This window comes from Chelonoidis abingdonii, chromosome 5 (assembly GCF_003597395.2).
Source record: "Chelonoidis abingdonii isolate Lonesome George chromosome 5, CheloAbing_2.0, whole genome shotgun sequence".
Classification (NCBI taxonomy): Eukaryota; Metazoa; Chordata; order Testudines; family Testudinidae; genus Chelonoidis; species Chelonoidis abingdonii.
The window spans coordinates 100,799,432-100,817,693 of record NC_133773.1 but is presented as its reverse complement, the minus strand read 5'-3'; the positions used below and the strand labels follow the sequence as shown (position 1 = coordinate 100,817,693).

The window sequence follows — 18,262 nt, the reverse complement described above, 5'->3', positions numbered from 1 at the left end:
GGAGAAAAGCTCAGGTATTTTAAGTCACATAGGTAGAACACAAATATCTAATTTCATGCATAAATACTTGATATTTTGTGCTGCTTGTGATCCCTTTATGCGCAAGTTCCCACCAACCCCTTCAGTAACAAATATTACAAATCCTTCACTGTGGGGTTCTCTTGTTGCTCTCCCACCTCACCTGATGGCCAGCAAATTAAAATACTTACCTGCATTCTTCTACTTTGCTAGCACTTGATTTAGAGCAGAGAGAGGTACTATAGGGTGGATGGCGATATTTGGAATGGAAACTTTAGATTAGCAGCAGTAGGACATGAAGTGGAAACTTCAGAAATTGAAAAGTAGTGGGAAGCAATAAGAAAGCAGGAAGCAAAAGAAATGGACAGAAAAGAGAGTTATATCCTAACATTGTGCATTGAATTAACACTGTTGATTATTCACTAGCCATCGCTTACTTGTAAGGCATTTGGAGAAATGTAAAAGTGGAATAGAACACTTGTCCTTTACTTCCTGGTCCACTCCTGACATTTTATTCGTCAGTATACTTTTGAAAAACTGCTAATTGCCAAACTATGTGGAATGTATCTGCGAATAATCCATGGTATAACTACTGAACTCTTTTAGGTTTTCTAAAAAGGTGCATTTGTTACATTTTAACTTCTATTACCAAGTCATCTTCTATTCAAGTTAATGTATAATATTATACCTGTACATGTTGATTTATGAATAGCACATGTAACCCACTGGTGAGTGTGTTATGTATCTCCTCCCTCCCCCCTCGATTCACAGATAATGAGTTTGTCAATGTTATGTTTTCAGTCCCCACTAACATTATGGCTGCCATCTTGGCCAGGGATCAAACCATGGACCTCCATAGCTGAAAGCTTGAGCTAAAGAGCCTGGCCCTGTAGTTGGGGGATGTAACATTCCATCCTTTGTGGATCAGGTGCAGAGTGGGACACACAATACACATGAAGTGGGTTACCATAATATTTAACAAGTTGTGGAGCAGTGTACTGTGGTATCATTTGGTGTTTTACAGCTATATTTTGATCTGCTGACGTTAACAGACTTTTGTATTTTTTGGGACCATTTTTTCCTAATTCTGACAGAAAGTGATCTTTCACCCTGTATGTGAGAACTTCAGAGCTGTCATACTGGTCAGACCATGGCCCATCTTGCCCAATATCCTATCTCCGACTGTAGCCTGTACTGGAGGTTCTGGGGGAATGTTCAGAACAGGGCAATTATGAAGTGATCCACTCATCTTCCTTTCCTGGCTTTTGGTAGTCAGTGGTTTAAGGTTGCCTCGAGCATGGGATTGTGTCGCTGACTTTTGTGGCTAATAGTCATTGATGGACCTATCCTCCATGAACTTAACCAGTTCTTTTTTTAACCCAGTTATACTTTTGGTCATGTTGGTATCCATGGCAATGAGTTCAACATTTTAGGTGTGCACTGTGTGAAAAATCACATCCGTTTGTTGATATTAAACCTGCTGAGTATTAATTTCACCAGATGACCCCTGGTATCTAAGAGAGGTTCAATAGCACTTCTTTATTCACTTTTTCTACACCATTCATAGTTCTATAGATTTGTATCGTACCTGTTGCAGTCAGAAACTGAAGAGCCCTAATCTTTTTTTAGTCTCTCCTCATGTGGAAGGCATTCCATACATCATTTTTGTTGCCCTTTTCTGAACCTTTTCTAATTCCACTATATCCTTTTTGAGATGTTGCAACCAGAACTGGATATGGCATTCAGGGTCTGGGCGCACAATGGATCTATATAGTGGCATTATGATATTCTGTCCTATTTTCTATCCCTTTCCTAATAGTTCTTAAGATAGTTAGCCTTTTTGACTGCTATTGCACATTAAATGGAAGTTTTCAGGGGACTATACCTAGTGACACAAAGATCTCTTTCTTTGTGGTCAAAATGAATTACTAATTACAGTAGTTTCAGTAGCCTCATGGGGAAGAGACATTGTCAGACATTTTTGAAAGTCCAGATAGATTGTCTTCTGGTTCTCCTTTATCCACTATTTTGCTGATATGCTCAAAATATCAAAGCCAGTATTTTAAAAAATAAGCATCCTAAATGTTAGCCTGTGACTATGTTTAAGCACTTAAATTTGTCACAGTTTCGCAGAAGTGCTGAACAGCCAACATCTCCCACTGAAAACTGAGATGCAGGAATTCTCCTTAACAGAAGTTGTGCTTATTTTTCCTATCATGAAATAAATCTTGGTGTTTTGACATTTGTCTTTGACAGTGCCTCATCTTCATTTCTTGAAAGGTGTAGGCTTTTATAGGTATTTCCCCATACTTGGTATATATCCTTCTAATAAGAAAAAGGGGTACCTTTATGACTAATGCACTGACATTGAACCCAGGCCTCCTGAGTCCAATTTCCATTCTGCAACACACCCTCTGTGACCTAATCACTGTTGCCAGTTCTTGAAATTTTACTACAAATCTTGCAATATTTGGTGGTTTTCTTTTCTTGGTCCCAGCTTCAGGAGTCAAATGATTACCTGAGAATTTTACCTTTAATTTAAAAGTAAGATAAGTTTCTGTCCCTAATTGCTGCAGATAAAAGCTGAAAAATTTGAAACATAAAGGGTCTGAAATAGAAGGCAGATAAAGAACCAAACATTTATTATTTTTAAAACTTCATGATTTTTTTGAGACCTGACTTGTAATAGTTGAACACTTGACATTGGCAATACTGGATGTTGGGCAAGTGACTTAATCTCCATGCCTCAGATCCCCATCTGTACAATATTTTTTTCTTCTGTTCTTAGTATGTTGTTTCTATTTACATTGAAAGTCATTTAGGATCTGGACAGCCTCTCACTATATGATTGTATGGTGCCCATCACAGTAGGGCACCAGTTTCTGTTGAGGCATGTAGGTGCTACTGTAATTATATTGCTCTTAATAGCAATCTGTTGTTGTTTGGATTGGAACAGTTGCAGAAGAATCTTCCAGAAAGTCTTTTTCTTCTTTTTATTTCCATTTTCCATTACTGCTATTCAAAGATTTATGTTGTTGTGGTCACATAAGACTGAATGTAGCTTCTTACTGCATCCACTCATAGTATTTCAAGAAAGAGGCAGTTGCTTGAGAGTGATGGGAATGGTTTTTTTTTTAGTGATTCTGGCTCCTTGCTGGCTGGAGGGAAAAGATAGGCTTATAGGTTACCTATGTAGTATAGATAGGCTCTGTTAGCGGCTGAACTCCACCCAATCCTTTCTTTTTTTAAACAGCCTGGTGTAAGGTTAAAAGAGTTCTGTGGTTACATAGGAATACAGTCTACCTCATGAAAGTGATTGCTGGACCAGTGTGAATAGTGACACTCTTATGTTTAAAAAAAAATTGTTTACTGTACTGCAGAATTTAACTTCAGTGATATTTGCTGATTTAATTATACTTAGACTGAGAAATACCACAATACATTTGCTTATGTGAGTGGGATGAAAGACTACGTTTAAAAAAGTGACACACACAAAAAATTCTTGATAAATGGATTGCACTCAGCATTAAAGGTAGAATGGACAGCTACCAGACTTGAATGTTTTATGCATTTGGTTCTGGGAGCTGTAGTTCATAAGTTTTTCTTGTCAGATATTTGAAAAGTATTACAAGATCTGAATTTGAAGCATAACTTTAACTTGTAACGGTTGTACTAAATATTCGTATTGTTGCCAGTATGATTACCATTATCAAACTGACAAACGTCTGTGACATTGAGGCCTATAGGAGTTACAACTGTGCATATGAGGGCAGAATTTAAGTCTAAATGACTTGATATTTTTTTTCTTTGTTTTTTTAGGGTTGTGTGTGCGGGGGGGCGGAATAAACTGGATGTGACTGTAATTCTTTGAACAAATCTTATGGAATTTAAGAAACTTTATTGAATTAACTTAAGCCTTACTGACTTAGGGTTAATACTTTTGGAGGACACTGTATTAAAAATGGAATTGTTTGTGTTGTGGCCTTGTAGGTACTTTCCCTGGTAGGAAGGCAGCTGTTAATGTACATCCTCCATTATCAATCCTTTGAAGCCACCTCCTTGAAAAAGTTTGCATATACTAATTCAGATGGGATTCACCAGGGACCGACAGAAAAAAGCTATTTATCCAGAAACCATGGTTTTAAACTGGCTCTTGGCCGCTATCCTGATCCAGCAACTGGACAGGATGCCTAGTCGAAGGAGGGCCCCAATCCTTAGGGTAAGGTTGGAAGAGCTGGGCATGGTGAGTTCCCATAAGATTGGGGGCTGGTTCTGAGCTGAGGCTGTAATGAACTTGACCACAAAGGAAACACTGGGTGTGAGGGGTTGAAGAAATGCTCCTGCCAAAGCCCATGTTAGAGCTGGGGTAATGTGTGATAAGCTTATTAGCTAGGGTTTCCAGCTTTCTGATTGCACAAAACTGAACACCCTTGCTCCGCCCCTTCCCTGAGCCCCAGTCCCTGCCCTGTGCTCACTCCATCCCCCCTCCCTCCATCACTTGCTCTCCCCCCACCCTCTCTTGCTCATTTTCACCGGGCTGGGGCAGGGTTAGGGTGTGGAAGGGGGTGAGGGCTCCAGCTGGGGGTCCTGGCTCTGGGATGGGGCTGAGGGGTTTGGAGTATGGGAGGGAACTCCAGGATGTGGGAGGGAGTATGGGTTCCGGGCTGGGGCTGGGGCCAGAAATGAGGGTTTCAGGATGCGGGAGGGAGCTCCAGGCTGGGGCAGGGGATTGGGGTATGGGAGGAGTGAGGGCTCTGGGGTGGGCGTGGGGATCAGGACTTGGGGTGCAGGAGGGGGCTGGAGTGTGGGCTACAGCAGCACTTACCTCAGGCAGCTCCCAGGAAGTGGTTGACATGTCTCTCTGGCTCCTAGTCTGAGGCACGGGCAGGTGGCTCTGCATACTGCTCCTACCCACAGGTGCTGTCTCTGCAGTTCCCGACCAATGGTTGCTGTGGAGCCAGTACTCGGGGTGGGGCAGCACACAGAGCGCCCTTGCCTGCCCCTATGCCTAGGAGCCGGAGTGACATGCCAGGAGCTTCCTGGGAGCCGCATGGAGCCAGATAGGGAGCCTGCCAGCCCTGCACCAACTGGACTTTTAATGGCCCTGTCAACAGTGTTGACCAGAGCTGCCAGAGTCCCTTTTCGACCACGTGTTCCAGTCAAAAACCAGACACCTGGCAACGCTATTATTACATGCGTGTAGGTTCTTTTATTGTTTGTTGTGTTTTTTCTGTAATACTTTTTATCTTAAGAATAAAGTAGGCTTGCATAGGAAGTGCTATTATGCCTTATAATTGTAGCAGTTATACCTATTAACCGTCTCTGAAGAGAAGGCAAACAAGTGTCGTTGGGCATCTTGTCTGTGCTAGGAATGACACAGTGAAGGCAGGGAACTGTGTAGCCTGGAAATACCCTGTTCGGAAGGGGGAGAGATGTGGGTCTCCACCCAGAAAGGCAGTGTCTGGGGAGCTGAAAGCTTGAGAGTCATTGAGGATAAATACAAATGTAGTTTACCTGAACTGTAACACTGAGTTCATTTTCATTAGCTGTATTTGTGGCTGGTACAACTTCAAATAGTTGAATATATTTGTATAGTTGTGTTGTTTTCTGGGATAATGGCTTTCATATTCTAAAGAACATGATTAACAGTGTTGTGTTATTAACTTCAATTCTAAATTTCCTGTTGGCAGGAGATTTTTGCTGCTTTTAAAGTGGCTTCTTTGAATGATCTTGTAGTAAGTCTAATAAATTTCTCTCAGTGGTAAGTTTTTGAAGCTGAAATTCTCTGCAGCTGTGAACGCTCATGCTCTTTGTGAATTTGTAAATACACCCTTTACCTCAGCTTTGAATGAAAGCTTGTTAAATAAGCTCTTGCAGGTAGAGGTACTTTAAGGTGGTCAAGAGATCTGTCAAGCAGTTTCACCATTCAACATGTTGACATTTGAGGCTAATATTCTGTTTTACTACTATGAGAAACTTTAGTTTTAAAGAAAAATTAATTTATCTGATATTGCTCCTTAATTGGCACTGAAGACAACTTTATATGAATATCTGGAACATCTTTTAGGGCTGCAGATATTTATTATGGTTATTTCACAGCAGGAATATTCTAGCGGGAATATAAAAGTATGCAGTAAGCCTTTGTGGTAAACTTTCTTGGGCAGTCAAATGTTGTTGAGTTGTTTGAGGTGAACTTTATATCTACCATTAGCCTTTATAAATAAGATACTGAGCATCCTAATGTTGGTTAGGTTGGAAGAGCTTTTCGGCGGGCTATCTGGTCTGTCCCTTAGCATCATGGCAGAAGCAACTATATTATTCTCAAATAATTCCTAATAGGTGTCCAGCCTTAAATATCTCCCATGATGATGACTTCACAATCAAGTTTTGCAGTTCACTTCATTATCTCACCATTCTTCTTAAAGTTGTTTCTAACCACCAGCTTAAGCTTTCCCTTTTATAAATTATACCCGTAATTACTTGTTCTGCTCTTCTTTGCTAATAACAGCAGCTGATCCTGACTCTTTCTAATGTCCATCAATATATTAGTGAGCAGCCATCTCTTTTCTCTCTTTTCTTTAGATGGCTAAGATGACAAAGTGCCCTATAATTAAGGGAATTAGGAAGCAAGAATTCTATTTTAAGCTGTCCCACAAACTTCTTGTTTAGAGGTTATTTAGCTTTGTTTCACAGATATGGAAACTAAAGCATAGAGATGAAAATTTTTTCTTACAGGTGTTGAGGCTATATCAGTCTTCATAAAGCAGGTCGATATCCTGAGAGTGGAAGGTTTTATGTCAGTGTAAAGTGTTTGTATTGAATATCACCAGTTTTGTAACCATTCGTCATCTTATTTTCCAATGTTTTTATTGTGGAGTGGCACGGCTGAGAGATGAAACTTTGAAAATAGCTGAAATCACATTTTAAACTAGTTAATTTTTTTGAATATGTAGCTGAATCAGTTTGCCTGTAAATGTCAGATTTGTAAAATTCAAGAGTCCTTTGAGAGCTAGCGCCTAGGATTATATTTGATTGGATGAGGTGTTTATTTGTGGTGTTGCTCACCTTAGAAATTGGAATGTCAAAAGTCCATCAAGTCCCAACACACTTGATGAGAAGTTCATCCTATATCTGACAGACTTGACCGAGTGCTGCATGGATCTGACAGTCTCTTAACATCACAGACAGCACAGTGTAGTGTGTTTAGCAGAGGCTGCAGTTAGGAGTTTCTGAACTCTACTTCAGTTCATACACTATACTATATATACACCACCTTTTGTCCAAGGATCTCTTTCTGCTTTACAAACCAAATTATGCCTCCCAATACTCTTGTGAGATGTATATGTATCATCTTTATACCTGTGAGATGGAAGTTAGGAATTTGAGGCTCAGATAAATGAAGAGACTTATAAGTGTCATAGCTGTGCTGAAAACCCAGGTCTCCTGACTTGCATTCCCAGTTTAAATATTTGCAGTGACACACCATTAATTTCCTTCTCCAGTAGTTTGAGATGACTTCCATAAAGGGCAGTGCAGAATAACTTTTATTTAGTTCAGGCAACGTAATCATGAAACCAATTACCGGTGGTAGAACTTCTTGTAAAGTCCCTCTTGCATAAATAAAATTATAGTAAATGGAAATAATGTAGTAAAAATGCTGTTTGACTGAAAAATAGAGCTTTAGTTAGATTTTACAGCTTCTAAAATTCCTTGCATAAATCTGTTTAAGTGCATGGTATTCATTCAAGTACACAAAGACAAAAAGGATTAGAGTTCAGTGACATCTAAGTGTTTTACAAATTGAAAAACTTGTTTTTTCTATTTAGAACTGCAGGCAGATGTTCAGTATGTTCATCAAATATTCATTTAATAGAAAAAGCATTATAGTAAATAGAAACTTATACTGTAATGAATTTTACATTTGTCATCCGTCCATACTCTGGATCAATTCAATCCAAAATCTACTCTTAATAGGATTAACAGCTACATATATTATAGACTTTTTCTGCAAAATGTGCATATGCTGTTTTCCCCTCACAACACACTGAAGTATAAAAGTGTTTTCATGTATACTGTAATGCCTAGGTACTCAGTTTTGTGCCATCATAGTTTGAAGAAAAAATTTCAGATGCTTTGTATTATGATTTAATTAAACTTTCTGTATAGTTAAGATTTCATAGCAAGGTTAAAGAGCTGCTTTAGTAACTAAATATTCATTATAAGCCTGTTTGTTTTTTAATCTTGCCAGTCAATCTCCAACTTACTTTAGAATAATGAGTAAGAAAATTCTACCTGTAACATCAAATATGGTGTTTTGCTGGAAGTGAAACAGTCTGAAATTTTTGGAAAAATCTGCCTAAAGTGAGAAAAAGTGAGAGTTTGAAAAATGAGAATTTTCACTTTTGTGGAAGCAGCAAGGCTGCATGACTACCTTTGTAGGAGTTTAAAGAGTGTAGTTAATCTTTCAAAGCTTAGAGCCTCTGTAGAGTTAATAAAGTCTGCAAGGTCAGCCTGATGGTAAATCGAGGGATGGGTATTGGGTCAGAGTAAAGCTTAACTGTGAAATCTTAAATATAAATTTCCAGATTTTTCAAACTTACGTTTTTTAATAAAAAATTTCAAATGAGATTTGATTGATTTTGACTGTGGTTATTTATAATTTTAACTCAGCATTTTGTCTGGGATTCAACATAAATTCCTGAAGCCTCTGACTCTAAATGCCCATAGAATTTGAGTTGAATAAGGCCTTCATCTCACAGTGAGATCTCTGTGGTCAAATATCTGCACTTCTAGAGCACCATTGACCTCTGTAGGGCTCTTTGCATCTGCAAGTCTCTTGGCGAGGATCTTATTGCAAGATCAAGGCCCAAATCTGCCTGGTGACTTAAGGAGTGTTTTTCTATCCTAATGTTTTACATTTTTGTTAAAATTGTGGCAGTGCCCTCAGCCTGACATGAAGAAAAGTTATGCTAGTGCTCTTCCGTTATTATGAATTTTAGAGCTACATTTACAACATTAATTGCTTAAAATTGGAGAAAATATTCTTTATAAATTAAATGGCCACTAAAATTTGGACTGTTAACACTGTTATGTGATGGAAAAAGTTAGTTTGTGAATATAAAATTCATCCATTTGTAACTAAAAAGTTAAAAACAAATAAGCCTCTACTTTTGTAAGTTTGTACATCATTTGGCCATTTTGCTACAGAGACCGAAAGCCAGCAGAGGGAGCACACATTGAGTAACCAATCTAATTCCCAGAGCGATGCTGACAGCAAGGAAGAAAAGGAGGCAGACTTCAGTTGGCTTTTATTTAATCAGAAGCAAACATAACCTTTTGCAACATTAAAAAAGGACAAACTATTAAACTGGGAAATGTTAGTTCCAGATTTCTAAGAAAGTATTATTAAGAAGGGAGAGTGTTAAAATACATACTAAGAACTCCAAAAAATAAAATATGAATGGTATCCCATTGTAAATTGCTGCACTTCCAAGTTAGTCATGCTTGTGGTTCCCAGAATTTTTGTTCCCTTTGTATGGTATTAGTAGAACATATCAAACATAAGTAAAAAAAAGACCCAGATTTCAGTAAAGCCATTTTCAAACTTCAATTTTAGGGCAGCAGCAATGACTCTAAGGACAGTGTTGTTATCATTGCAAGCACTGTTGGCAGCTGCAGAACCAGACGATCCACAAGATGCAGTAGTGGCAAATCAGGTAAGATGTTCAGTGAACTACATCAAACAAAAACCTTTTATTAATTATCTTCCTCTTAAAGGGATCTTGTCTATTAATATTTCATTCCAAATTTAGGTTTTGGAGAAAACAGCTTTTATAGATTTTAAGGCGAAATGACAAACTATTTTTAAAAAAAAACCCTTCTCCTTTGCTATTTTTGCAACCCTGACAGTCAGCATTGAGAACCTGGAAGTGATACTGGTTATAATAAAATGAAGTTTTATTTGTGTTTGTTTTTCCTTATTTAGTCTGAGAGAAATGCAAAGTCTAAACAGCATAATGAAAAGTTACATTGAATTAAAAAAAAATTATTTTAAATAATCTAAAGAGTTATGAAGGAAGCATCCTAAGTATTTGATGTTTGCAGACTCTCAAATTAACTGTTTTAGTTAATAACCTAATTGATATTAATAGAATTGTAGTTGGCTTGTAAAACTGGCTGGCCCAGTATTCAGAGACAGAAAGCAGCATTAGCTTGAAAATAGTCTTAGTGTAATGTATTTTACTAGAACTTGTGTGGCCATTTAAAAATTTGTTGAAAACTAGATACAATCAATCCACAAGTGAACATTTTGTTAACTTTTTTGTTGAACAAAGCCCCAAACATTGCTTCTGTAAGTCAGAGGGTAAAAGGTGAAGACCCCTGTGTTCTTCATAGTGGCAAAGGAAAAAAGCGGAGTGCTTCCAGTATCTAGTAAGCTTGTACATCTGACTTATATGTGAACATCCTATAGAGCAGGGGTTCTCAAACTGTGGGTTGGGACCCAGAGTGAGTCGTGACCCTGTTTTAATAGGGTCACCAAGGCTGGCTTAAGACTTGCTGGGGTCCGGTGCCAAAGCCCGAGAGCTGAAGGACTCAGGTTACAGGCCCTCTGCCTGGGGCTGAAGCCCTTGAACTTCAGTTTTGGCCCCTTGGCAGGGGCGGTGGGGCTCAAGCTTTGCCCCCCTCCTACCCTTTCCTGGGGTTGTGAAGTAATTTTTGTTGTCAGAAGGTGGTTGCAGTGCAGTGAAGTTTGAGAACCTCTGCTCTAGAGTATGGTTAAAAGTGTGGAGTCATACCTTTGAAATTCTGGACAAGAAGTGTAAGGGTGCCAGGACGACAGTTGAGCAAATAAGGGTCTATTTGGTTCATTGGCAATTCCAAAAAATCAAAGAAATTGTTGTGGATTGAACAAAAGATTTTATTTAGTTTGAGCATTTTTTACTTTTAAAATACAATTTACAAAATGTGAAGCAAACAATTGAAAATATCAAAACTGAACATTTGTAAATCCCACTGTCAGCATGTAGGGAGGGAAATAATATTTTGGTATTCTTTTTTTTACCAAGACAGTTTTGGCAAAAAGTTGTGATGCCACTAAATTTTGCCCAGCTCTAGTCAGGTCCCCCTTTCTCAGTGGTTCTCAAACTTTTTTGTTCTGGCGACCCCTTTCACATAGTGAGCCTCTGAGTGTGAACCCCCTCTTATAAATTAAAAACACATTTTTATTTATTTAACACCATTAAAAATGCTGGAGACAAAGTGGAGTTTGGGGTGGAGGCTGACAGCTCGTGACCCCCCATGTAATAACCTCATGACCCTTGAGGGGTCCTGACCCCCAGTTTAAGAACCTCTGACTTGTCACTCTAAGCTAGCAGGTTTTTGAAAGATTTACAGTAGTTCCCTACTATGCCAAACTGACTTTCAGAAAAAAGCAGACAGACCAAATTGAGATCAGTGCTTCACTACCTGGGAGAAGCTGTTTCAGAAACTACACCAAAGTTCCTGCTCTCAGTAGCAGGTGCAGATGTCCTGGAAAGCACTGATATAACCATTTTGTAATGCTTTCTGTGTGAATGAATGCACCCAAGCAGTCTTTCAGAGCCCGAGTTGCTGAGTGCATGCCTGAATTGTTGCAAAGGCAAGCAAGGCTACCAAATATTTTGTATAAAGCATGTCTGCACTAGTTTCCTTGCTCAGTGTACATTCATCCTTGCTCTCACGTTGTTGTTGTTTTTCTGTTTAAAATAAAAACTGTATTGCTCCAGCAATGACAACTGAAGTATTATTTCCCTCCCTACATGCTGACAGTAGGATTTACAAGGCAGTCTAACAATCTTCTAGCAATATTGAGGGTGAAGAGGTATTTCTCTTCAGAAATGAAAAATCTTTGCACCTTTTGCCAAAAGTTCTCCTTTTGGGTTAAACCACTGAGTGCTGAGGAACAATGCTCTGTGCCACTTCACACCAGGGTTTTATGGTGGGCTGGTGTAGGCATGCCAAGTGATTCTGTGGCTCTGCTGTTGTAGGGAGGATTCCGATGCCCCCACCCCCTGCAAAGATGGACAGGTTTTGCAAAGGCATACAGATTTAGCTCTTAATTACAACAGTTGGTGTTTTTACATGCAACTGTCACTAATGTGTTAGTGTAAAGCAGGGGTAGGAAACCTGTGGCATGTGTGCCAAAGGTGGCACATGAGCTGATTTTCAGTGGCACTCTCACTGCCTTGGTCCTGGCCACCGGTCCAGAGGGTTCTGCATTTTAATTTAATTTTAAATGAAGCTTCTTAAACATTAAAAATCTTACTTACTTTAAATACAACAATAGTTCAGTTATATATTATAGACTTAGAGAAAGAGACCTTCTAAAAACATTAAAATATATTACTGGCACGTGAAAAACCTTAAATTAGAGTGAATAAGTGAAGACTTAGCACACCACTTCTGAAAGGTTGCCAGCCCCTGGTGTAAAGAATAAAAGTTTGCAAAAAAACTAATTTAAATATATAAAATTGTATAACACATTATATTTTCAGATTAAACATTCACAAGGATTACCCCCACACACACTTGTTGGAATGTCATTTTCACAGAGACAGGGTGGGTTAGGTAATATCTTTTATGGGACCAGCTTCTGTTGGTGAAAGACACAAGCTTTGGAGCCACACAGAGCTCTTCTTCTGGTCTGGGAAAGGTACTTCCAGTGTCACAGCTAAATACAAGGTGGAAGAGATTGTTTAGCATAAGTAGTTAGCACACATTCTAAGGGACCATTCAAGGTGAAGTAGCCGGTTAACATCTCTGCTGTCATAGGACAAAAAGAGGGAGTTAGTGAGTTACACCTTGTTGTAATAAGCCATAAATCCAGTGTGTCTGTTCAGTCCATGATTTCTTGTCTCTAGCAGAGTTATGAATTTAAGCTCCCAGGCTCGTCTTTTGCAAGTGTTGTGCAGGTTTCCTCTGAGGAGGAGGACTGTATCAAGTGTTAATGGGTCACTCTATCTTGAATGGTCCCTGAGAATGTGCTTTAACTGTGCGGGCTAAACAATCTGTTCCATCTTGCAGTAAGCTGTACATTGGGAGTACCTGAAGGAGAGCTCTCTGTGACTTGAAAGCTTGTCTCTCTCACCAATAGAATTTAGTCCAATAAAAGATACTGCCTCACCTATCTTGTGTCTCTGATATCCTGGGGCTGACGTGGCTACAACTATACTGCATGTATTTTGATAAACATTTTAAATTCATGAATTTATTTGCACATGTTGAAGTACCATGTTTCCATGTAATAGACATAGGGTTCCAGCTATGCCTCCTGCAGATGATGGGATTTAAAGCCAAGAAATGTCCACAACCAACTCTAGTTTTAGAACTTCGCAGCTCATTTAAGTGCAGTACAGCAATCTAAGGATCTAGATGCAGAAGTGTATGCAAATTTTCCCTGCTAAATTTCTCAGTCATTCAATCAGTTAACCAGATATTTACCAGTAACTACAGACACTTGTGCATGTTCCTGAAGGACTAAAACCTAGACTTGAATAAGGTTGTTATGCAAAAATTCTTCATTAAACAATTTTAAACTTTTCCTCTTCTCACAGTGAAGCCTAGAAAGCAAACAAATGAATTAACAGTGTTCTGAAATATGTATTTTAAAATATAGCTGAAAAGAAACCTTCATGGATTTATTTTTGGATCTCAGGGAAGGAACAGGCAAAAACTTTAGGATGCTATTAATAGTTAAATATTTATTTTTTAAAAGAACAAACTTTTTGTGAACATTTGGTTTGTTTAAACTTTCCTTCAGTTGTAATGACAACACAGTCCTATTTATTGGCCACTCCATGAAATTGCTTCCAGTTTAGGGGACTTTCCCCAACCTTAATGTAGTCCTCATCTGTTACCATTGCATTTTTTAAGGAGCATTGCTTTGTAAATTATTGTAATGTATAATTCATTTTGAGATTATACGAATGACAGATTGTAACCTCTTTGGGGCAGGGACACACTTTTTTTGGGCAGGGGAGGGGTGTACAGTGCCTAGCACAATGGGGATCTGGTCCATGAGTGTTCGGCCAGTGGTGTACACACTCTTGGGGGCACTCAGAGGTCTTCCAGAGGGTACATCAACTCCTCTAGATACTTGCCTTGTTTTACAACAGGCTACGTAAAAAGCACTAGTGAATCAGTATACACTAAAATTTTGTCAATGATTTGTTTATGCTGCTTTATATACTATTCACTGAAATGTAAATAAAATATTTATATTCCAATTATTTTATTTTATAATTACATGATGAAAATAAGAAAGTAAGCAATTTTTCAGTAATAATGTGCTGTGACACTTTTGTATTTTTATGTCTGATTTTGTAAGCAAGTAGTTTGCAAGTGAGGTGAAACTTGGGAGTATGCAAGACAAATCAGATTCCTGCAGGGAGTACAGTAATCTGGAAAGATTGAGAGCCACTATCCGAATGGTACCATGGTACATATAACTTATTGTAATATAAATACAAAAAAAAAGTAGTACTAATTGCATGACAATGTTATACAGATTTTAAATGTCTGATGTTCCCTTGTATAAAAGAAGACGTTCAAAACAATAACCAACCATACATTTCAGTGTCCTTCATGATATGCCCCAGGTCTGTACCTCTCTATCTTTAAACCATACATGGACAATGTTTTCCAAGCACTGTCACACTAGTCAGTACTCACTGATCACATAATTCAGGACCCTAAAAAACGCACACCTGTAAGAAGGTGGAATTTAAGAGAGATTTTTATTTCAAAACAATGCGATTTAAACTTGCTGTGAAAGTATGTAAATCTCCAATTTAAAAAAACTTATTAAATATAAGGATTACTAAAACAGGAGGCTCCTGTCTTGCTGATCTGAAAATGTAATTTGTGACAAATGAAGCATACCTCAGCTTTTGAATGCCTGACACATGCTAGAAACTTTCACTGTTGTTTTAAGGTAAAGTTCTATTACTTATTAGAAAAAAAATTTTTTTGGCAGTATTAGTGTAAAATACTACTGACATCTTCCACACAATTATTCTAGTATGTAAACCTTCCTTCAAAACAGTGGCAGGTTTTCAGCCATTGCCATGTGACCATCTGTTTCTCAGCTCTTTCTTTTTTCTTTCCACAAATGATATCAGTATATATACTTCCCAGGAGGAAGTCCAGTAGTAAAATGGCAACCCTCATTGAGACACTACACACCCTTTCTCAATAATGAAGGTTCTAAAAAAAGATAGTTAAAAAAAAAAAACTTAATTAGGGGAAACAGTAAGAAATATAGTGTGTGCACAATTCAGTGAACATTACAACACAGTTTCTGCTCTCGGCTACACTGGTTATGCATATTGTGTATCTGGACAAATATCAGTGTAGTTACTCTGGCTTTATGTCAGTAACTGAGCAGAATTGGATTGTACAAGTAAAATACAAATGCAAACTCATTGTTACCTGATACTTGTGAGTAATATTTGTGTAGGTTTGAATCCTCAGCAACTAACCAAAAACTCCAAATTTCATTTTGGAACTACTACTTATTACAAGATTTGAAGATACTATATATAGAAGGAATTATAGAATGGAATTTACCAAAGTCAACTAGCCTTTTAATTGGACTTTGCTGAATAGTTATATGGATTCACTTTTTTCTCTTTTTGTATAGTACAAACAAAACCCAGAAATGTTCAAACAGACAGCTCGACTTTGGGCACATGTGTATGCTGGAGCACCAGTGTCTAGTCCAGAATACACCAAAAAGATAGAAAACCTTTGTGCTATGGGCTTTGATAGGGTAAGTATGTGTGTGTATATATGTGTACTTTTTTTTACAAGTTAGGAGCAGGGCAGCCATATATGTAATATGAGCTATAGCTCAAATTATTATAAAAGGTTTGCTACTTTCATAGCCATCAGTAACTCTGATCACTTTATTTTGTTGACAGTTTGTTTTTCTTCTTGGTGACGATTGGATGTTTAACATACTTTATTAATACATAAGACATGGTAATTTAGTAATTTTCATTTTATAATTAAATGAATAGATTTTTCTAAGCTTTTAATGGTAAAAATTCTCAGTTGAAACTGAAACGACTGGTAACTGAGCAAATATAGACCTTAATAAATGTGTGAAGTCTTCAGTCTGACTTTCAGTGCTAAAGCTGGGTTTATGTGAAGAGCAGTGTCACACCCTGAAAAATCTCATTCTTTATTTTGTCTTTACAGAATGCAGTAATAGTGGCCTTGTCTTCAAAATCATGGGATGTAGAGACTGCAACAGAATTACTTCTGAGTAACTGAGCCATTTAAAGAGCTGCTTCTGTAGTCCAGCTTTCCCTTTCTGAGGAGCATCACCATCTGTTATTTTTAGGATTCTATATAGATTCTCTTTTAAAACTGGCACTCTTGCCTGACGATGCTATCTAAGCACTATTGGAGACTGAAAAACCGCTCTGTAAATAAAGCTAATTAAACGTCTGTGTAAATTTAAAAGGGAAAATACTTTAATTTTTTCTTACTAAATATTGTAAAAATTCTTTGAGCTCAGCTAAAACAATGTGGGGGAAACATGCCTACTTTAGTGTTTAGCAGTGTGACCAAGCCTAGCAGGAATCTGCTTCAGGATTTTGATTTAATTATTCAGATAACATTTTTGAGTGTCAAAGTCATCAAAATTGTTGGTGTCACTCATCACAGCTATCTTACTGTTTTTAACATGGATCCTATGTGCCTGTGGATTGACCTATATTTGCATGCTTGTACTTTACTAGATATTTTAGATAGGGTAGCTGAAGAGAGCACCATTTAAGTACTTGAATGTTCTTGTTAACTTTTTTCCTGAAAGTCGTTTCAAGATTTACCCAAAGTTCAAAATGGTGACCTGTTCAGAACCTCTTTCTTAGTCAGGTGACTGGGAAATCTGCTTATCTGCCCTCCCCAACAACACAAACCTAAAATACCATTCTGGATTCCTTTCCATAATCTGTGGGTCTGGGTGCCATTAATAGTAGCTTAGTTACCACTTTAAATGGTATATTTTGAATAACCAGTAAATGTGTTTAACCATCATACTTGCTATACAATCATATATAAAGGTTTGGTATGTTTGGACATAGCACAAAAAAGTGGTGCTGCTTTTTGGTGGGGGGTATATTGAAGTCAGAACTCCTTCAATAAATTTGGATAATATGAATTCACTGGATTTGGGGGAAGAACTGATTCTCTGGTATACTGAGAATTTAAGGAAAAAAATTTCAATTTTTTTTTTTTTTTTTTTTGAGTACTTGCTATGATGCAATCAGCTGTTTTTTGCAACAGCTTTCTAGCTTTATTTTGAGCTTCAGTGTAAGGATTGCTTACCGGGTACTTTAAAAATTCACTCTCTGCATTTTTCCCTAGTTGATACATGGAGGCTGTGTTGGTATTTTTACTGTACATACTTCAAATGCACATAGAAGTAGAAGTGTGTTCTCAGTTTAACTTTCTTTTGGATTGATGTTTCTGATAAACGAAAACTGAAATTACCTTCTCTTGTACATACTCAGTCTTTCTATTCGTATTAAAATTACATTTCATCCTGAGTTTAAAAGCTTGAAAATTATTAGTTTGCAACTTCAAACACTAGTACATCTATCTAAAGAAAGTTGTAATGTCTTTATGGATACAGTTGGATACTTCTGAAAATGCATCAGACATGAAACTTTCAGCTAAAATGGAGAGAGAAAAGAAACAGAGACTGGGGATTGTGCATGATAGTGTATCATAAAAGGCTTCTTTTCCGTGACTGTCTTCTCTTAAGCAATAGTCTAATAAGTGTACATTCATTTTGCTTGAACTATAAAATGAGCAGAAAATGTCATACTTCATAGAAGATCAGGTTTGTAAATGATACTGGAAGCAACAGGGAATATTATTAAACTGTTTGTTAAATATCTGGAGCAAAGTAGATGGGGGAACAGAACTAGAAAATAGAGATGGAAAAGACCTAACTAATGCAGGATTACTCCCTGCAGCATTCTGTCTGTGTTCATACTTTGAAAATACTTGCAGGACACAGACAGTAAATTTGTAATTCATATCAGTGCAATACTAAACCCAGTTGCTATAGTCTTTCTGTACTGCTTTCTATTCATTGATCATATTTCTTGAATTTTCCTGCAGTAGTGTAAGTCATTTTCAGAGACGCCAAAGGAAACAAGATTTTTTCGTCTTTCCGTGATATTTATTTATT

At 37.6% G+C, this 18,262-nt stretch overlaps 1 protein-coding gene across 2 annotated transcripts in view; it reads left to right on the top strand.

The window, feature by feature from the left end:
- The window catches only part of UBE2K (ubiquitin conjugating enzyme E2 K), a 71,886-nt gene extending 54,274 nt beyond the window's left edge, over nt 1–17,612 (top strand). For both annotated transcript variants that reach the window (XM_032790822.2, XM_032790830.1), the window contains 3 exons: nt 9,635–9,734; nt 15,698–15,826; nt 16,258–17,612. In XM_032790822.2, the coding sequence (XP_032646713.1) occupies nt 9,635–9,734; nt 15,698–15,826; nt 16,258–16,332 (304 nt within the window). In that variant the 3' untranslated portion in view covers nt 16,333–17,612. The remainder of the gene's footprint in view (nt 1–9,634; nt 9,735–15,697; nt 15,827–16,257) is intronic.
- Nucleotides 17,613–18,262: the final 650 nt, after the last annotated feature.